This window comes from Dryas octopetala, chromosome 4 (genome assembly GCF_963921425.1).
Source record: "Dryas octopetala chromosome 4, drDryOcto1.1, whole genome shotgun sequence".
NCBI classification, from domain to species: Eukaryota; Viridiplantae; Streptophyta; class Magnoliopsida; order Rosales; family Rosaceae; genus Dryas; species Dryas octopetala.
The window spans coordinates 24,120,697-24,140,853 of record NC_141369.1 but is presented as its reverse complement, the minus strand read 5'-3'; the positions used below and the strand labels follow the sequence as shown (position 1 = coordinate 24,140,853).

At 37.3% G+C, this 20,157-nt stretch overlaps 4 protein-coding genes and 1 pseudogene across 8 annotated transcripts; 2 read left to right on the top strand and 3 right to left on the bottom strand.

Annotated features, from left to right (window-relative positions):
- Positions 1–1,655, top strand: LOC147288600 (hypersensitive-induced response protein 1-like; annotated as a pseudogene).
- A 956-nt stretch (positions 1,656–2,611) lies between these two features.
- LOC147288599 (mitochondrial outer membrane protein porin of 34 kDa-like) lies at positions 2,612–4,997 on the bottom strand. The gene is made up of 6 exons (XM_086239415.1): positions 4,838–4,997; positions 4,675–4,742; positions 3,902–4,012; positions 3,676–3,762; positions 3,366–3,574; positions 2,612–3,180 (listed from the first exon to the last, which is right to left on the bottom strand). Exons 1-6 carry the CDS (start codon positions 4,881–4,883, stop codon positions 2,874–2,876), a joined length of 828 nt encoding a protein of 275 aa, XP_086095541.1. The 5' UTR covers positions 4,884–4,997; the 3' UTR covers positions 2,612–2,873.
- Positions 4,998–5,776: 779 nt separating this feature from the next.
- PIN8 (Auxin efflux carrier family protein) lies at positions 5,777–8,030 on the bottom strand. Its single transcript, XM_086242723.1, has 6 exons — positions 7,421–8,030; positions 6,785–6,959; positions 6,586–6,671; positions 6,345–6,502; positions 6,192–6,268; positions 5,777–6,102 (listed from the first exon to the last, which is right to left on the bottom strand). The coding sequence occupies exons 1-6, from the start codon at positions 7,929–7,931 to the stop codon at positions 6,036–6,038; spliced, it is 1,074 nt and encodes a 357-aa protein (XP_086098849.1). The 5' UTR covers positions 7,932–8,030; the 3' UTR covers positions 5,777–6,035.
- Positions 8,031–10,493: 2,463 nt separating this feature from the next.
- Positions 10,494–12,024, top strand: LOC147288597 (pectate lyase-like). Of its 5 annotated transcripts, none has more exons than XM_086242718.1 (3): positions 10,494–10,708; positions 10,790–11,456; positions 11,557–12,024. In XM_086242718.1, the coding sequence occupies exons 1-3, from the start codon at positions 10,494–10,496 to the stop codon at positions 12,022–12,024; spliced, it is 1,350 nt and encodes a 449-aa protein (XP_086098844.1). The 5 variants fall into 5 exon arrangements, with proteins under 5 accessions (XP_086098844.1, XP_086098843.1, XP_086098847.1 ...); XM_086242717.1 differs by having other exon boundaries at positions 10,494–10,729; XM_086242721.1 differs by having other exon boundaries at positions 10,617–10,712; positions 10,815–11,456.
- A 1,374-nt stretch (positions 12,025–13,398) lies between these two features.
- Positions 13,399–19,175, bottom strand: HMG (high mobility group). The gene is made up of 16 exons (XM_086239958.1): positions 19,015–19,175; positions 17,964–18,149; positions 17,523–17,628; positions 16,911–17,047; positions 16,607–16,690; positions 16,418–16,512; positions 16,144–16,252; positions 15,834–15,920; positions 15,618–15,710; positions 15,303–15,500; positions 15,060–15,205; positions 14,823–14,976; positions 14,240–14,338; positions 13,956–14,138; positions 13,768–13,846; positions 13,399–13,656 (listed from the first exon to the last, which is right to left on the bottom strand). The coding sequence occupies exons 1-16, from the start codon at positions 19,066–19,068 to the stop codon at positions 13,529–13,531; spliced, it is 1,938 nt and encodes a 645-aa protein (XP_086096084.1). The 5' UTR covers positions 19,069–19,175; the 3' UTR covers positions 13,399–13,528.
- Between the last annotated feature and the right edge of the window lie 982 nt (positions 19,176–20,157).

Genomic DNA, 20,157 nt, shown 5'->3' with positions numbered 1-20,157 from the left:
ATGGGCCAAGCATTTTGTTGCATTCAAGTGAAGCAGTCACAAGTTGCTGTGAGGGAACATTTTGGGAAGTTTGATGATGTGCTTCTGGGTGTCACTGCTTGCCTTGGTGTGTTGGATACCAGATAGCTGGTGAGCTATCTCTGCGGGTGAAAGAACTTGAAGTTCGATGCGAAACCAAGACTAAGGTTAATTCTCAGCTTCTTTAACATTAATGAGAAGTACATTAATGTGATAAACAATGATGAGCTTACCTAGTCTATTTAACATTGGATTTTCAGATAATGTGTTTGTCAATGTGGTTGCATCGATACAATATCGTGCCTTACCTAGAGAATGTGATTGGTAGACATTGTTGCTTGTACTAGTTTATTAGCAGCTAATGTTTTGCTATTCTTCAGTTATCAGGGCAAGTGTACCCAAATTGGAGTTGGATGCTGTCTTTGAGCAGAAGAGTGACATAGCAAAAGCTGTTGAAGAGGAGCTTGAAAAGGTGACACAATTATTTAACAAAATGAAAAGCTTATAGCTTTGCATAAAATATTTTAGGAACTAAAAATCTAACCAGTTTTATTACAGGCAATGTCTGCTTATGGTTTTGAAATTGTCGAGACCCTTATTGTGGATATTGTGCCTGACATTCATGTGAAGAGAGCAATGAATGATATCAATGCAGGTAACATTCCAAAGAACATGCTGCACTTCTCCCTGTAATCCTGCATATAGGGTCCATGTGCCAAATTACCTTTGTGTTGGCTCCCAATTAAAAGTAGAAGCAATTACTTGTGTAGCACTTTTGTGTTAATGTATGTCACTGTTAAAAGACCATATGGACAATGGAGCATGTAGTTTTCAGTAAAATCATACACCCTTTGTTTGAGATTGTTTTGGGGTAACAGTTAGTCAGTTACATACAATCTGCAGTATAATTTCACTATTTATTTTGTCTATTTATATAATTTGACAATTACTTGTTCTCTTTTTTATATTCCTAACAATTTGTTACAAATACATAGAGAGAAAAAATGTCTCACATACATTGTTCTGAATTTTCAATTTGTGATTTGGAATTGCTGAGTCTATGTGTTTTACTATTTGTCATGACAGCTGCAAGACAGAGGGTGGCAGCAAATGAAAAGGCTGAAGCGGAGAAAATATTACAGATCAAGCGAGCTGGAGTGGCAGAGTCCAAGTACTTGGCAGGGCTTGGCATAGCTCGTCAGCGCCAGGCCATTGTTGATGGGTTGAGGGACAGTGTTCTTGTCTTCTCTGAGAATGTTCCTGGAACATCGGCCAAGGAGGTCATGGACATGGTGCTGATGACTCAATACTTTGACACTATGAAGGATATTGGAGCATCCTCAAAGTCATCATCCGTTTTCATCCCACATGGACCAGGTGCAGTGAGGGATGTTGCTTCGCAGATTCGGGCAGGTCTCCTTCAAGCTGATTCTGCTCAAAAACTAGAAGCCTAGAGGGGATATAACTTCTAAAGAGTAACTATTTGGATGTCTGACTGTTTAGGTTTTACTTTTAGCATTGCTGCTCATATGCAAGACTTATTATGCTTTTCATGCTTTGCTTTACTCTATGGTGATAGAACAGAAAAGTTCCATTTCGTAGTAGATGTACGTGTTACAAACATTTCTGGGTGAAAACAAAGTTGCTTGCATGAACAGCACACTGCTAAACGTGTAATCAGCTCTCAATTTAATATCTGGCAAAACCTTTATTTGTGCTTTTTTCAGTCACTTGTTCCTTTTTGACAGCGGAGAGATTTGAAACCTAGCCCATCCCACAACTTTCCATTTGAACTAAAACCAATTCACCCAGGCATATCACTGATTTTTCTTTTTACTGCTAGGAGATGACTGATTCTTATCACTTATTCATTGGTTTTTGTTAGTATTAACCATACAAAATTCCTCTCTTTCTTCTCAGAATGAGTAAGCAGAGAAAGTCTTGCCTCCTCGTGACCATATCATAGTATATGTGAACTTGGAATGTGTCTGGTCTCATGTATAGTCCCATTTTGTAATTCAGTATGCTTAACAATGACAAGTAATTAAATCAGAAAATAATGTTTAATTGATATGGAATTTAAGTGTCATTCCCTGAGCATAGGAAAAGGACACATTTCTAAAGTCAAAATCCCACCTAAACGGATTTCATCCACCCTAGAGAGGACCCAGAAAAAGGTGACTAGCTTCCAATTGTTCACAGGCTCAACCAACCCGATGAAACAATTGTATTCAAATATCGAACTGTTCCACTGATTAAACTATTCAGCGATTGTCAACAACCCTAACCCTGTTTAGACATCCAACTGTCTAAAAATCATCACATAGAATAATAAGAACAGCTGACATTCCAGATGTTCCTCATTCATACGCGTCAGTAGCCCAATAATACATGCTTCTCCAATTCAATACACTTTTGGGGAAGAGGAGCATTCACAATCAAGTAAAACACAGAAACCAGCAAGAGCATTCACGCATTTACCATCCATGAATGACAAACCACGGCGAGACCAATGAAACAAAATTCTGTAAAACAAGGCTGCAAATATCATTATGGGAGAAAAAGGGAACAGCTACCAAAAGTGGGAACAAAGTTGAAAATCAAATCTCTCCACTAACAAACTTCATCATCCTCTGTTAACAGCCATAAAAAACACCAAGTACCAAAATATGTCTTGACACATGAAATTTTTATTTTTACAACTCAAACCCACCAAAATGGAATGACGCCTAGCATATAGACTTGCTCCAAGAAACAGGGAAACCAACCTTAAGAACCAAAAAAAGTCAGTCTAGAGAGACCACTATGCTATGCTCTACCTCAATGCTCCCTGCCATAGTGAGCAACATGCTCCCTCATGGCTTGAGAACCAGAGACAGTCCAACCTTGGCACTCTTCTCAATAGCTTTGGTGTCCACCTCTCCTGAAATGGTGACAAATGATTTTGGACGCCACTCATGCTGGATAAGAGCGCTTGCCTTGCCAAAGTTGTTCACTCTTGTCTTGACAGTGGTCAAAGGATCGAGTGCATGCTGGGCACCAACAGTGACGGTATTCTCATTGGTTGGAAATCTATGGGTAACCTCGCCACCAACAGCTGTGTTAGTAAGGGGATTGACAATGTGATAGTAGGATGCACTCAGGATGTCACCTTTGTCATTCCTGTATCATTAAGAAAATCTTTATCACACCATGCATGTAAGCCATAACAACAAAAAATAGATTTCACCTGATAAGATGAATTTTAATAATATTATAGAGGACAAAATAATGTAAGAACAAGCTACCACTATACTATGTGGCAATTAAATTCCTCTTATCAGATGTACAACCAAAAGAATACTTACAGTGCCAATGAAGCAATTAAGTCTTCATTTGAGAAGCTCAATCCAGCATTGTATTTGGTGAAATTCCCAATTTTTGTGTCAAATGAGACATCAGTACCAAGTGCAACAAGATTAGATCCAAAAACACCAGAAAAGTTAACAACAGGATTTGCTGTCAACCCAATGCTGGTGCTTATCCCTGCAAAGTCATGCAAATACTGGAGTTCCACCTGTTCATGATCAAATTTTACAACAGAGTGAACTGTAGCCACATAAAGAAACAAAAAAGCAAAAAAACATGAAAACAAAAAACCAGACATAACATTCCTACCTTGCCAGACCTCTGATCAGGAACTTTGCAGCTAAGGATTGCCTTCACGCCAGGGGCAGGTTGATCAATCGTAACAGTGGTCAAAAGCTGATAACAATACAAACATCTGGTAAGATTGAAGAATTAAGAAAAAAAAACAAAGGCAATAAAATGGAATCGTAGAGGAGTAAGGTATAAGCAAAAAAAAAAAAAGAGTGAAATGGAAAAGAAAAATAGTGGGGATTACATTGGAATCGGTGTCGACTTTGATATCAGTTGTGATATTTTTGTTCTTCAACTGAGTGTTAACATCAGCAAGAAACAGTTCACCCTTCTTTGTTCCTGAGGATGTGATAACCTGCAGATATGAAGCAGTTAGTACTAATAGAAACACATGATTAATTTACGGCATACAAAGCTTAAAGCCTTAAACTAAAGGGAAATTATAATTAAAACTTTTGTAAAAGTGAGTCAGCTGCTACAAGGCTACATGAGTTGTTGGCTAGCAATTTTACTAAATTTATTAAAAATTCAACAAAAATCTAGTAAAATGTGCAAAATTTGTATGGAAGGCCCCTTACTCATTAAACTTGCAGTTTGCTAGCATTATCGAAAATAGAAATTACCACAGAACATAATATCATTCAACTCCCTGGAAGAATCGCAAAAATTAAAAGAAACAGAAAAAAACTACGAAAATAATTGATGCAAGGTCTAGCTACTCATAGCCATTTTGACTTACAGGCAGCAACAAAAACAATAAGCAACACTTATCATTGAGATTCACCAAGATCAAGACCTTACCCAAATATTTATAATGCAAACTCATCACTCTATACTTATAAGTTTTACTTACAGGCCAATGGTTCATCCGCGAGTGGAATATAATTATAAATTACAAACTATAAAAAAGAGCTAAAATACACACCGAGAAACGAAACCCAAACTTCAACAAGAGAATATATATGCACAAATGGAGATCTCAAAGCACAACGAAAGAGAGAGAGAGAAAGAACTGACCACTCCAGTGGGAGAGTAGGTGGTGAGGGTGAACTTCTGGTCGCTCTGGTAATCCTTGTAGAGAAGATCTGCCACAGCCACAATAACATAAGATAAAATTCAAACACATCAATCAATGAGTTTAGGGTTTAGAGTTTAGATCCAAGAATTGAAGGAGATATACCTCTGGCTTTCTTGCCGATGTCAGTGTAGAGACCAGGACCGACCATTCTGTCGAGCAAAGATTGCAATCTGAGTACACAAACAATGAAAGCTCTCTGTAGCTCGAAGAAGCGATAATGAAAGATGGCAAAGGCTGTGAGCCGTATATAGGGGACCAAAAAGCCCTAATTTCAATTTCGCCTTTCTTTTCGGTGAGTTTTTACTCTCTCTTTTTGTTTCCCCATTTATACCAGCCGTCGGATCTCGCTTTTTTCGCCGTTGATTTCAATTTTTATATTTATTTTGGGTTTTATAAAATTAGTCACGTGATGCTTGGCGTTTCGGCCAAGCTAGTTTTACTTGGTAGTTGGTTCATACTTCATAGGCTCTTTTTCGACCAAAAGAAAAGTAAAGGAATTTAAAATTTTTTATTTTTCTTGATTTTTACTTTTTATTTTTATTTTTTATGAAGTCTATCCTGTCCCTTTGTCATCGAAAGGGGAATCATCTGTATATGTTATTTCTGACAAAACAATGAAAAAATTTATTAAATACAAAATTTTCCGTTCGGGGTGAATGTCTCATATTCTCATGTTGGCAATCCACATTAATTTCAGACCAAGAAAAAAATTCAAATATTAATAGAAATTGTTGCAAAGATCATTATTATAATAACAAAATAGGATAACGGAAAGTAACCTCACGAGCTTGGAACTACTAGAAGATTGGACTTATTGATGGCTATTAATCTTATTGATTTTTTCGTTTTTTTTTTTTTTGTTCTGGAACTATTATTCTTATTGATGATTAATAATGTTATCCATAAAAAATAAAACAAGATTTTAAGAAGCTATTGGTCATGCTAGCATTGGCAAAGCTGCAGAGGTATAACTCATCCACCCACTGCTTCTTGATCAATATTTCTCATAAAATGTATCCATTTTCCTTTACTATTCTTGAATGAACAAGGTGAATTTACATGACTCTAATTTCACTATTCAAGCACTTACTAGCTTGCTAATTTTCTTAATAAATACATTCATGTGTAGGAAGCATATCAGCCATATATTATTACATTACCTGTCAAACAAATTCTAACAAATTGAATGAGACTTCCATAACCTATATCCTCAACAAATTGACCACCATTTCATGGTCCTCAAATTGTGCTGCACAAACCTTCTGTTTTGGTATCAGGTTCCATGCTGAAATAGAATTTTTTAAAGTCCAAGTAGGAAGTAGTAGGCCAATGCTATTGGCAAGGCAATGAGCATGCCAAAAATGACCCTGCAGCAAAAGAAAAACCAGATCTCAGAACCTCATTTGAGTCATATGCAGGAATTATTAATACACAGATGGACAAAATCAATGGTTACCCTGTGCTCAAGATGTCTGGATGTACATTATATTCTTTGGCGAAAACGAAAGGAACGATTCCTGGAGGAAGAGCAGCCTGCAGTAAACAGGAAAGTAAATGTTAAGCCTTGTATTGTATCTACCATAGACTAAAGAAAACAAAATGTATGCACCTGCACAATTGCCACTTTGAGAATTCTTCCCCGTAGTCCAACTGCAAAGGAAGACGTCCCCATTAGGGCAGGCCCGGCAATGAACCTCATTCCCATGGCTAACATTGTCATTCGTGTCCCGCATGCTATTATGCTAGTCCGCGATGCCATGAAAAGGCCTATTAAGGAACACAAATTAATTCATGGTCCAAAGGGTTGTGGTTCAAATTCATGGCAGGTAATTTCTGAGGTTTCTTCTTACCTAAGCTGAACATGGCCATACCAAGTCCTCCATTTGACAGTATTGAAATTGATTGTGCAACAATTTCTGGCAATTTCACACCCCACCTGCAACAGATTCAACCCATTGCTCTTGCTAAGTAAGAAACATATAAATGAACCATCCAAAGTGAAGAAAGTTATGTCTAGCTAATTGCCTATATAAACCTCCTTACGGCTACCTGAACTGTATGCTTGCCCAAATAAGACCCAACCATGTTGCATGGGTGTTGGGGTTGGTAATAAGCTTCCTCCCAACTGTCAAGAGTATAGATTTGATTTTCTTAGGACTTCTGGCTCTTGCTTCATCCTCTGCTTCCTCTTTTGATTGTGCTTCATGAGGGTCCTCCATCTCCTCTTTAAAAAGAAAACAGACCAAAAATTTTGTTGATGTGAGAATATAGACAATTTGGAATTAAGAAGTAATGCATTTGTATGCTATACATAAAGAGTTCATATGGGAGTGTAGTTTTCCAATTAATAATGCAGCTATTAACATTATATTGACATTGTTTATAGGTAAAACTTTTTGCTGGAAGTAGGGTCATATCAAACATTTGTTCATATCATAATAGTATTTGAGACACAACATATATTGCTAAGACCCCAGTTGTACAGTACAATGGAAATCAAGAAGAAACCTGAATTCTCTTCAGGACACATAAAAGTCATCTTAGGTTAGTAAAGTAGGAGGAACAAAATGGAAATTGACTCAACCACTTGCGTTTAAGGAGTTCAAATCACAATTCAGGAAAGAGAGGTTTATGCTTTTACAACACATGTCACTCACATGCACCATACTGGTGCTGCTTTTTTACCTGCAGTGGCTTCTGATGATGGTGTCACAGAGGCTGCCTTAGCGGCTTTGAACTCGAACAGAAACAGTAATAAATTGTACCAGATTAAGCTCTGCAAGACAACTATCTGGGTAACAAGCTGAGCTGCTTCATTCCCATACATGGCCTTCAACAGAGGAATCCCCAGGATCAATGTGTTAGGCAAGGTTGAGAGAGAGAGACCGGTTATGATCGAATTCAAGCCTCCACGGGAGCTGAATTTAGTGATTGCTGCCAATGCTAAAAAAGCAATTACTTTCTGTAAAAAGTCTGAGAAAATGAGTTTCAGGTTCATTTTGTAGGGGTTGTTGTCAGAGATCACTAGAAATGACAGCAGTGGGATTGAGAATTTTGCCACAAACTTGTTGATGCCAGAACATTGATCTGGTGTGAAGAGCTTCCACCATTTCACAGAAACATAGGCTAATATCATGGCAACATATAGGGGCACAGTGGCTGCCACAACATGGTAGACATCAGCTAGAGAAATCATGGTGACTTTTTGTGCTTCTTGAAGAATTGAAAATATCTAAAACTGTTTATGCATTCTTGGTAATGACATATGAACTCTTTATATGCTCTGCTGATGAAAAAAAATAACAACTCTTATATGCTTTGTTTGTTGCTTTGTCAGATATGAAAAGTTAAGGAGAGAATGCCTGTTTTTGTAGAAGCTTTATTAAAAGTTTTCCTTAATCCCCAGAATGACCTTAAGCGCTGATTGTTTGTAGTTAAATAGAAAACATTGCCTCCATGCTAATGTAGATTAATTAACTTTTAGTTTATGCTTTATTCCCTTTTCTGATGATTAAGTATCAACTATATATCAACAGTAGACAAGGTCAGTTTATAATTATAAGAAGGTTATTCATAAATGAAAAGTCAGGGTATTTTTGTCATAAAAAATCAAAAGGAAAGATTCCAGTTTAATTTCTTGTGGCCATGTTCTTTAGGCAAAGCAGAGCTATATAGGTAGGCTGACATGGTAGCTCTACAACTAATTTCTTGGTAGGTTTTTCCTTTTAAATTTATAATTTTTTTTATTCACTATTTTGGGGAGAAAAAATGTTCTTACATCATTTTGACAGTTTATATATGCCTCTGTTCCCTACCAAAAACAAAAATAAATAACAAAAATTGTGATAGTTTAGTCATTAAACCCCGATAATTTTGATTTTACTTTGGAGGATTATCTTTCAATTGTAGGAAGGAAGAAGAATAAAGGAGTGAATTGCAAGGGAAGTAACAGAACCGCTGAGTTTAACAGTTTGAAGGAAGAATTTTTGCTAAATATGGTCAAAAGTGTTAGAATAAGTGTTGTGGGGGAATTTGCTTTTATATATATATGTGTGTGTGTTTTTTTTTTTCTATAAATGACGACTTGATCATATCTCTTTCTTCAACTTGTCTTTGAATATTGTATTCCAATTTGTTCGATCCATTGTTATCAATGTTCATCACATGAATGCACAATGCCAAAACCACTTTTTATATCTCTCAATTCAAAAGTGGGTGAATATATATATCTCTCTCTGCTGTAGTGCGTGTATAACATATATATTCCTTCCAACAGCATATTATGGCAAACAACAAGCATATGGCTTATGCAGGCAATTGGTTGGATAGCCTAATGCATTAATGTCATCTTAATTAAATCTTAATTTATGATATATATATATATATACAACTCTTGTGTATATCCTGGTGCCTGCATAATTTAACCTTAATTATGCAGTGTCAAGCTAAACTGATCCTTAACATATATTAATTCCATATAAAATATGCAGGCATTAGAAAGCCATTAAGCCATTTCTTTTTTGGAGTTTTGGCCCATTTTCAGTTTTATCCTCTTCAGGCAAAGTTAAGGCCAAACAGTATTTATCACAGTGAAAAATGGAATGCAATACTGATTTGTCTGAAATATATATGTAGAGCTAATCTCTGCAAGTGCATTTATAGTAGCTTATGCATTGATAATTGGAAGTGCATTTTATAATTGAATGTGATGAATGATAAGTAAGTATCCAAGGAATAAATTTGAGTACCCATCAATGTTCTGTTCAGCGTTCATTGAAGGAAGGAATGTCTAACATGCTCTTTATATGTATATCTTAGAAAAGCATGCAATTTAATATTTATTAAACTACATTTGTTGCTAGCTACACGGTCAAACGAATTTGACGTACTAGACCAACTTTCTGATTTGAAAACCCTTTTCAATCATCTATTCTCTTATATTAGTTATATATATATATACCTGTAACCTAGCTTAATATATTACTCTGTCTTTTCCTTCACTTAATTATCTTGCACTAAACAATGAAAAGGTGAAATATATCGGAGCTAGCTCAAGACCAAAGTTGTATCTTTCTCAGCTGAAAGGCTACTTAATATATATGTTCTACATGCAAGTTATGTGTCTCTTGAGGTGGGGAGCTGGTATTAAAACATGCATTGGCCCTCAAAATCAAATCTAGAGCTAGCAGACCAACTTTTTTCTCACTCTACGGTTGTTCCAGTTTTATCGGAGGTGAGGCAAAAAAGGATGGTTATTGTAACGAACGAATAAGCAATATATATAATAATAACCCGGGCATATAGGCTAATTAAGGATATATATGCAAAGTAATTATGTACTAGTATTTGACTGAGTAGTTGATTAATTTGTTATTATATAAATTGAGTGAAAATTCTGTTAGCCCATATGAAGCTAAACCAGTTGAAATGAGTGGTATCTAACTAATTAAGGAGATGGTTGACCACGTTGTACGCTCCTAATATTAGACACATACCGGGCATGGATTGCTGTATAAAAAACCCCACTGATTGATTGCTTAAGCCAAGGCAAACGATTCGTATCGATCGCTAATTACTTAGGCCGGACTTTTGCCTATCAATCGTTTGTCTGGCAAGGTCTAGCTGGACTCAATCTGATCCCGCTGCAAGCAGCTGGGGATCAATCACATAGACCTTGACCACATATCCCTTGTAAAATATAAAAGAAAACAAAAAAAAAAAAAGAGAGAGAAAAGGTCGAAATTATAGCGAGTCAGCAATGACGTCGAAGCTGAATTTAGTCCTTTTCGTGATCTCCTTCTGCGTACTAGTTCCAAGCCTGAGAGCAGCAGCCGCAAATGAAAGCAGTGAGCTTGTGTTTCAGATGGACACGGTATGGCAGGAACGAGCCAAGGAGGCCGAGGTAGAGGCCCAGAAGGCCTATGTGTCCAACCCGGAACAAGTCACGGATGAGTTAGACCAAAGTGTTGAGGAGTAAGTAAATTCGATCTTCAAGTCACGTTGTTTAATTTAATTGGTGAATTGAACGTTTAATTATATTATATATATATGCAGCACCCTGGTTGATATTGTTGGGAAGAATAGCACAAGGAGGGGTCTTAGGGGCCAAAGATTCAAAGGGCTCTGCAGGGCCACAAATCCAATTGACCGGTGCTGGAGGTGCAGGAAGAACTGGGCCGACGACCGCAAGCTCCTGGCCCGCTGCGTCCAGGGTTTCGGGCGAAGGACCCGCGGAGGAATACGCGGGCGGTTCTACGTGGTCACCGATGCTTCGGATGACGCCGTGGCAAACCCGAAACCCGGGACTCTCCGCCACGCGGTGATCCAAAAGGAGCCACTGTGGATCATATTCGGACGCAGCATGATCATCAAGTTGAGCCAGGAGCTGATTATAACCAGCGACAAGACCATCGACGCTCGCGGGGCCAACGTCCACATTGCTTATGGTGCTGGGCTTATGATGCAGTTCGTTCAGAATGTGATCATTCATGGGCTTCACATACATGACACTGTGGCCACCCCCGGTGGCATGATCAGGGACTCTGTGGACCACATTGGGATCCGGACCCAGAGTGAAGGAGATGGGATTACTGTCTTTGGTTCCTCTAACATTTGGCTCGACCATCTCTCCATGTGGAACTGCGCCGATGGCCTCATCGACGTCGTTCAAGGCTCTACTGCCGTCACCATAAGCAACTGCCACTTCACCCACCATAACGATGTAAGGAATTTCACTGGTATTTGATTTGTATCGTCGAATTTCACTGTTATTTGTGAAACTCATCATATATCTAATGCTGCACATGCATGCATGCATGCAGGTGATGCTTCTTGGTGCAAGCGACTCATTTCAAGGGGATAAGATCATGCAAGTAACGATTGCATTCAACCACTTCGGGAAGGGGCTGATTCAGAGGATGCCAAGAGTGAGGTGGGGGTTCGTGCATGTGGTGAACAATGACTACACCCACTGGCTCATGTACGCCATTGGAGGGAGCTCAAACCCAACAATCATAAGCCAGGGCAACCGCTACATAGCCCCACCAAACCCGGCTGCCAAGGAGATTGCCCACAGGAACTACGCGCCCGAGAGCGAGTGGAAGAACTGGCAATGGAGGTCAGAAGGAGATCTCATGATCAACGGAGCATACTTTATCCAATCCGGATCGCCCAACAAGTTCCATGGCTTTGGGAGATTGGACGTCATCAAAGCAAAGCCAGGGACATTTGTCAGAAGGCTTACACGTTTTTCTGGTTCGCTCACTTGCTTTGTTGGCAAAGAATGCTAGACACTCGATACACAAATGAATACTCATATATATATATATGGATTCATCCAATTCAATTCGTGTTCATCTCTTTCTTCTTGTTCATTATAAATGGAGAACATTATATGTCATATCAGAAAGATGGATGCCGGACGAGGAAGATCGAAGAGTGCATGATAGTGAAAACAAAATAGAAAACCCAAGATATGCTGGTGGAGTTGGGTGCGAGTAAGGAAGGAAGGTTGTATTTGTTTTTTTTTTTTTTTTTTAATAATACAGTTGGATCCATCTCCTTCAAGATGGCTGTCATAAAAACAGTTTTATTGTTTTTTTATTTATATAAATATGAAAAATAATAAAAAGAAAATATAATTAAGAGTGCCACTTACTATAGCCACCTCTAATCCTCGTCTCTTCTATAATTTTTTATTGCGAATTTCTGCTTGTAGAAAATTGATTTAAATTAATTACCAAATTTTAACAATCTTAAAAAAAACAATAGAGAAATGCGTTTTTTTTTTTTTTGAGAGAGAGAAGGTTGAAAACAAAAGGATTTGGAGTAAATTATGTGCATTTTCTTCACTAAAAGAAAATTATATGTTTCTAACAAAAGTAACACTAAGCAAAAAACTTCCTGTAAAAAACCAAATATATCTTTAAATAAGTATAGAATTATCAACATTTTTAAAAAATGTCAATTCATCTAAAAAATAGACACGCAAATTATCAAATGAGACACCTAATCCTAAATAAAAGAAAATAATTAGACTTTTAAGCCTTTTCCAAAGAAAATGTTAATAAGGAACATATATCTAATTTTCAATTTTTTAGGACGTTGCACCAAAAAGGCATTTATAGGAATAATGAGTATATTAATAATTTTTAAAAATTCGACGGGAATGGAAAAATAGACCAAAAAAGGAATAAAAGTGACTATATAGACTATAGAGCGCCAGTCAAAATTTAAAAGACGTTAAAGCGACTGTTTCAGGTTTTTTATTTTATTAGTAAAAATGTCAGAGTTGAGGAGTTTCCAGGTAAGATTTAAGCAGGTAAGATTTTTTTTTATTAGTAAACGCCGGGGGTGGGGTTGCGCCAGCGGCAGGAAGAGGTGGCCGGCCAAAATTGAAGGGGTGAATTTTTTTTTTATGCAGGGACAAAATGGACAAAAAGGAACAAAATATTAATGAGGTGGTCAACTAAGTGAATTTGGGTGGTCTAAATAGCCCCCTCTTTCAATAAAGTCCTAGTGCAAAACATGATCGCATTCATGGAAGTCACCGTATTGGACCAACAGGGCCATGCTCAAAGTATCTAAAACATGATCACACTGAGCAAGTGGAATTTATGCCCTAATTAGCTCAGCAAGAGAAAAAAGAAGAAAAAAGGAGAAAAGATGTCAACCAAACACGGTATAATTAAAATACAAGGTGCCAAAAAATATCTAGTATAGATTCTACAAATGAGGCCAAATGAAAGTAGACTTGAAAAGATAAAGTGTATGTTCCACATTCTAGTTTTTAATCTATCCGCTGTCAGATTCATTCCCTGAATCTACATTCATGGGTTGGGGATTCTTGTAGCCACTAATTTCATCCTTGTAGCGTAATTTATCTTGACGAGCCTTTGCTTCATATGGTTCTTTCTCCTCCACTGCAAGATGGAAAAATTATGACAAAGTTATGATGTAATTGGCAGATTTTATCAAGATGATGATGTGGAAGCACAAGAAGATGTAATCTACTCAAATCAAATCATGCATACCTGTCATCTTTTTCCACTTATCTCCAAGTGCTCTCCCCACTTCCGTAAACGCAATTCCAGGGTTACTTTTCTTGACATTCTATGGTCAACACAAATAAGGTTAACAAATTCTCTCTGTGACTATGTCCCATGTAACAGAGATAAATTAACACAAACCCAAATATTTGAAATATAAATTACGAACCCACCTCTCTCTCCATTTGTGAGAAGAACATGAAACCAGACATCGCTCTTTTTGGTGCATTTGGATCCTTTTTCTTTTTCTGTTTCTTCTTCTTTGAACCGTCTTCACCTGCATCTCTGGCTTTTTTCTTGGAAGATGATACCTTTGAAGTTGGAGGTTCTTTTCTAGACTCCTTTTTAGGAGGCTTCTGGAATTGGTCATTCATGTTAAATTGATATACAACGTATAGATTGTATAACAACCTTCTTAAAAGATTTAAGCAAATAAAATCTAATAAAAATGACTTGCCTCTTTCTCAGCTCCACTTTCACTAGCATCAGAATCATCCTCCCCAGAATCATCAGTTGGAGAACCTTCATCATCCTTGTCAAGAACAAAATCTTCATCCTGCCAAAGATCACCATGTTTAGCACACTTGGACTGGAATATCACAAGACACTCAAAAATGGTGGTGACGGCACCAGAGTGACATGTGAACACAAAAGTGTACTTGCAGACACAGATGTATAAAACAACTAGGACTAACCCCACACACAATGTACTTAAGGATGCAAAAAACAGTCATGAAAATACTTACTCTGCAAAACTTTCTTCATAAAAATACATAATAACCGGTTCTACTTTTATACACACTTAATTCACATAAAGGAAAATACCAACTCAAGTGTGAAAACAAGTATCAACCACAGGTAGAGACGAGTGACCTTTCCACGAGCGTCTGAGTTGGCAAACTATAATAGTAACATTTTGAAACTCAAAAACATAGCTTGACGAAGTGAACCCTACCAAATATTTTCACTCACAGAAAACCCATGGCACCAACCCAAAGAGAAAATTTAGTAAATAAAATAGTATAAGATAGAAGTTCCACCTCTTCATCACTCTCATCACCACCAGCTTCATTCTTCACGCGAACAAGGTGTGGGTCAACAACAGCATCATCATCTGGATCATCAAGAAGGGGAGCAACACCACCATCTGCTGTTTGGCCAGCTCCTAAGTTCATGATTTTGAGACCCTTTAAACTGCATGTGTAGTCAAAATGTCAAAAATTGAATACCAACAACTCATCGACCAACTAATGAAAATAATTGGTACTGATACTTACTTGATGAAGTCAAAAAGATTATGGTATTCATTCCTCTGAATGTTTCGAAACAGATGCTCTTGCTCACTTTTGAGTCTGATAAGAAGATCAAAATAATGCATATTTGAGCCTCCAGCACCATGCCTCTCAAATTCCACATAGTCGATCTAGTATTAAGAAAAAGAAAAAGTGAGATTCCAAGCATGATCAACCAGGTTCCTGTTAGACCAGCGATATAATCTGTCATATGAATGCAAATTCTACCTGATCATGAAGTATAAGGGTGGGAGGTTTGGGCAGGAAAAAGAAGCTCTTTTCAAGAGGATATAGAACTCCATCTTCAGCTTTCAGTGAAGACTTCACAGCATAACCATCTTGACAACTGCGGAATTTTCCCGGTTTTGTAACTTTGGCACCAGACAAGCCACGTAGTATTGTGGTGAACACTTCATGAATTAGTCCCTGTTTATTTGAGAAAAATTAACGATAGTTCCTGTTAATTATAACACTCTGTATCAAACAAATGAAACAATGGTCTGTAACATTCCAACCATTGGGGGAGGGGAAGGAACTATCCACCTTGTAAGAAGGTTCTAACTTGTCCTTGTACTTGGTGTTCAAAAGTTCTTCACTCATTGACAGCTCGCTTTGTACCACAAAGTCGGTTTCAAACTTTACAAGATAGAGGTAGTCATTGAAAGGAAGCAATTATTATTATTTCTCTATAGGAATGAAAGGAAACAATCATGGAAACACTTAAACTGGTGACCATTAAGACAATGAAACAAACAATACCTGCAAAACAATATGCGGGTACAATGTTTGCCCTTTACGGATAGGTGGATCAAGAGTAACAACAACAAAGGTATGTGGCTGGTTAGACTGCACAAACAAAGAATAAGCATTATGAAATCTGATCAAGGCCACGTTAACTGGTTCCAAGAATGGAACGATTATTATGTTGATAGTCCTATCAGCCATTGAAGAGAGAACTAAATAATGTGCATGGAGCAATGTCATAGGTGCTTATATAAATATCTATACAAAAACCTCTGGAAGCAAAAACAGGTGAACAAAATATTAGTGCCCAAGATAAGAATAAAACCTTAGGAAGTAGAAACAGGCGAACAACACTGCTGTACTGAATTTTGAAATCATTAGCCTGTCCTTGTAGCCGCAAGAATGAAAGATGAAGTTCGACGCTGTAGCGACCCCTACATTAAGCAAGTACTTCCATTAGCCTGGCATTACATATGGAAAGAAAGACAAGCACCGGCATATGACATAAATGCACAATCTAATAATTAGATGGAGCATTTTCCTGTGCCACTGAGGATGCAAGCAGGTGCAGTATCCTTATTATTCTCAAAAACATCTACCTTGGTGTGAGGATGGCAATACTTTCAAATGTGACAACAGCATCCTCACCTCCAGCACCAACATCAGCCATCGACATGATTTTGTCACGAAAAACCTACAAAATGTTGATTCAAGAGCAATCAGTAAATCATTCGAAGATCAATAACCAAGACCTTCAAAATTCTATTACATAACACGAACAATCTCACCTGAGCAGGAGGATGATTCTCATCACCAACAAATTGAGTGTTGGTGTTCGGAATGTGAAAACTAATCTCCATCAATGAATCTTTCTGTGATTGTAACAGAAATGTAGACCAAAAAAAAATTCATAAGCAAGTAGCCTAGAATAAACCGATTAGTTTCAGAATTGTAACTGAAACATCTAAATCTGATGCCGAGCAGAGCTTATAATTTAATTCTGGGTATCTGTAGTACCATGAGGATCAATGTAGAAAGCTCCTAATGTCTTTAGAAGAAAGATAAACAAAAACACAAATATAAGCAACAAACCTCATTCGCTCCAGTGGTATCATCCACATGGAACTCTAAGATGACATCATTTTTCCCCTGAAGCTGTGTTTGTGAGACATCAGCCAAAGATACCTCAAATGCTTGCTTAGAGTCAACCAAGAAAGTTAGCATATTCCCTGCAAGAAGCAAAAGAAGATCTGGAAATCACTTGTACTGCCTTGAAGGAACCCATCATACAATCAAGACAGCCATATCATCACAGAACAAACCATACATGGAAGAAAGGCAATGAATATTTCAAAAACAGAATTGCACTAAACCATTCATTAGGATAATGAACAGGTGTAAAAAGAAAAATCCAGGCTCTGTGAGACTCCATAAATAGCATAACTGATAAATTGAAAAAAGAAACAAACAAAATGAACCAACTTCAAGCAGTCTCGACAAAACATTGTGCTTAAAGTTGTGCTTTGTAGCAAGCTAGAAGCATTTTCCAAACTTCCATGCTATAAGAACAAATCCACATACCAAAAACCATGGAAGAAATTACATAAAACAAGTGCATCATAACCAAGAAATGTAAGAAAGATAAAAAAAGTGAGAATAAATTAGTAGAGATCAGCAACTTGAATAAAAGATAACAGCACTGACCACTTAAATCCACTTCTCCCCAATTACGTCCACTAACAGAAAGCTGCTTGTCCTCTGGTGTTATTCCACAAGTATTTTGGAAATAATTGGTCAAATTAGTGACATCCTACAAGGCAAACATAGAAGAAACAAGAAAAGATTATCAAGTTGTTCTTATTCTGGGACAACATTATTAATCAAAAGTTAGTTTTTATTGTATTTAATTTAAAATTTCCATCAACAAACATCAGGTGCATGGAACAATAAACTCAGTTTGACCATCAACTTGTGAGCAGCAAGTTCTTTTGCAATTACATGCGTCAAGTTATCACAAAAAGTCCTTTTAGTAACTATTAAAAAAAATTTACAGCAGTGACAAACTCTGCAAATGCTCAATTCAATTCACCTAATAAATGTAAACAGTAAAGCATACAAGAGAGTGAGGGTGGGTGGAATGTTAACCTGGTCACGGAATCCAATGAACTTGTAGTACAATCCATCTTTAATTCGAACACCAAGTTGATTTGTCCTCGGGACCTTCATCCATGTCACCCCCACAATGTCACTTTTATCAACCTCAATTGCTTTACCACCTCCCTGTTTTTTCCATAAAATCCCTCCTGAATGTACTTTTAGCTGCCCCGGATTCTGCATTCCACATGTGACACAATGAGGAACATTACAACACTCTAACTTATAAGTGTCCATTTCCTCACTTACAATATGCCCATAGCTCATTCACCAAAGAAAATCTCTTTTATAAATGAATTTACCAAATTATGTATAGTCACAAAATTGATATATTCATCTCTGGTCACACTTTTTTCAGAAATTACAGAGACCATTACAAAATCTTGACAAAAGAAGAAGACGTTAAAAATAAGGAAAATTATCATATTCAAAGAATTAGGGCTTTTTAAGATGGACACAGAGAGTGGACCTATGTCATAATGTAGGATTTTACCCTTTCCAACAAAATTACAGCTTCCAACAATGGGAAAATCTGAATGCGAAGTAAGAAACTTCTATCAAATGCAATGGAATTAGGGTTTTACAAAGAAGGAAATACGGGAAAGATTACACACTTCTTCCTCCCATTTCATGGCAACCAAGCAGAGCAAAATCATATTTCTCGTCACCTCAAAAAATGAAAGATTTTACCAAAAATTTGATGAATGATGTTTCAAGATGACAAATCAAAGATGAACCCTATTTCCGTATCCCCAACCCTACGCTATGGCCAAAACTAAAAACTATGAATTTGTCCGCAACCAAACACACCAAAGTTCCAAGACCACAAACAGCTCCAGGAAAGAACAAATTAGGGTTTCAAGACGAGCAATCGAAAGAAACCATAGCTATCAGAATCCCCAAAATCCTCAAAACGACACCATATCCGACCGAACCAAAGAGTTAGGGTTTCATTAGCATTGAAAAAAAAAATCGAAAAACGAAAAACGAAATCTCAAAAATTAAGCCTTGACTAATCAAACTGCGTAAGAGAAAAACTCACAGTGCCTCCACGGCCTCCGAGAGAGATATTATTGAAGAGGTGGCCGTCCGTCATGGCTGGAATGAAAGTTAAAGTATGAAAGTAAAAAACAGTGAAGGAATGTGAGGGAGTGTGAGTTTGTGAATGCGAGTGTGAAATGGTAGAGAGCGAATTATATATTAGTTCGAGGACGGTGCGCAATGCGCAATCCCCTAATGCGCGCCAATTGAGTAGCGATACGGTACTGCCGTGTCCACTTTAGGCTAACCTGCGCCACCGTTTGTCCCCTTCTTTTGATTTCTTTTTTTTTTTTTTTTTTGCGTAAAGTTACTGCACTCCGTCATTTCAATTTGTATGTTTGTATGACACTATTTTTATTAGTCTCGCAATGAGGTCAAATCGTTAAAACCGAGATGAAAAAGGGTGTTATATTTCATTTGCAGGGCTTGGGTTCAAATCTCGACAAGTACACAAACCAAAATTATAGTATAAGTGAATATATCGATCGAATCTCGATTCACCAAATATGCATGGCTTGGTTTTGAGTTTTGACGGATTGTTCCTTTCACCAGATAAGCTTAGCCAGTTCATGCATGGCCTTCAGCAACAAATAAACGGAGATGATCACGTTGACCAGAATGGATCATCATGATCATATTGCATGAAAATGTTGCTTCTCATCATTGATGATTGGCTTTCACAGTTGATTTGACTCCATGACCATGATCATAGATTCATAATACCCTGCAGCATGGCGCATAAAGCTAGCTATGTGCCACTGATTTCAGACCACAAAAGATGAGTTTGAGTTTGTGTGTGGATGTTGCAGCAAGTGGTTCTCTGTTTTCTTAAAACAATGGCCACCTCTGTTTTTGGGGTGGGTATGTCAAATATATACTACAACTCAATTAAGAAATAGGAATATGATGATATGATTATGTCAAAGAATATTAGTTTATACAAGAATATAAGAGCATCTGATTCCTAGGAAGCACCGTCGGGTACAGATCCATAGGAGCAACAAACTCCATAACAGACCCAAAAAAGCACCCACAAACATCAGAATCTGAATAGTTTTATACTAAACATAAACCGTCCAAACTCTGCGATGAATCCTATGAATTTCAGCAACCCCAACTGTTTGAATAATGATTATTATTGATT

What these genes read in the sequence shown, in the direction of transcription:
- LOC147288599 (XM_086239415.1), bottom strand. Translation starts at nt 4,883, where the DNA reads ATGGTCGGTCCTGGTCTCTACACTGACATCGGCAAGAAAGCCAGAG. An exon ending in CATCGGCAAGAAAGCCAGAG is followed by an intron (nt 4,743 to 4,837) that starts GTATATCTCCTT and finishes TGGCTGTGGCAG; the next exon opens with ATCTTCTCTACAAGGATTAC. An exon ending in CTGATCAGAGGTCTGGCAAG is followed by an intron (nt 3,575 to 3,675) that starts GTAGGAATGTTA and finishes GATCATGAACAG; the next exon opens with GTGGAACTCCAGTATTTGCA.
- PIN8 (XM_086242723.1), bottom strand. Translation starts at nt 7,931, where the DNA reads ATGATTTCTCTAGCTGATGTCTACCATGTTGTGGCAGCCACTGTGCCC. An exon ending in TCAAAGTGGCAATTGTGCAG is followed by an intron (nt 6,269 to 6,344) that starts GTGCATACATTT and finishes TGTTTACTGCAG; the next exon opens with GCTGCTCTTCCTCCAGGAAT. An exon ending in CCAGACATCTTGAGCACAGG is followed by an intron (nt 6,103 to 6,191) that starts GTAACCATTGAT and finishes CTTTTGCTGCAG; the next exon opens with GGTCATTTTTGGCATGCTCA.
- LOC147288597 (XM_086242718.1), top strand. Translation starts at nt 10,494, where the DNA reads ATGACGTCGAAGCTGAATTTAGTCCTTTTCGTGATCTCCTTCTGCGTA. An exon ending in TTAGACCAAAGTGTTGAGGA is followed by an intron (nt 10,709 to 10,789) that starts GTAAGTAAATTC and finishes ATATATATGCAG; the next exon opens with CACCCTGGTTGATATTGTTG. An exon ending in ACTTCACCCACCATAACGAT is followed by an intron (nt 11,457 to 11,556) that starts GTAAGGAATTTC and finishes GCATGCATGCAG; the next exon opens with GTGATGCTTCTTGGTGCAAG.
- HMG (XM_086239958.1), bottom strand. Translation starts at nt 19,068, where the DNA reads ATGACGGACGGCCACCTCTTCAATAATATCTCTCTCGGAGGCCGTGGA. An exon ending in TCGGAGGCCGTGGAGGCACT is followed by an intron (nt 18,150 to 19,014) that starts GTGAGTTTTTCT and finishes TGTGGAATGCAG; the next exon opens with AATCCGGGGCAGCTAAAAGT. An exon ending in AATCTTTTTGACTTCATCAA is followed by an intron (nt 14,977 to 15,059) that starts GTAAGTATCAGT and finishes CTACACATGCAG; the next exon opens with TTTAAAGGGTCTCAAAATCA.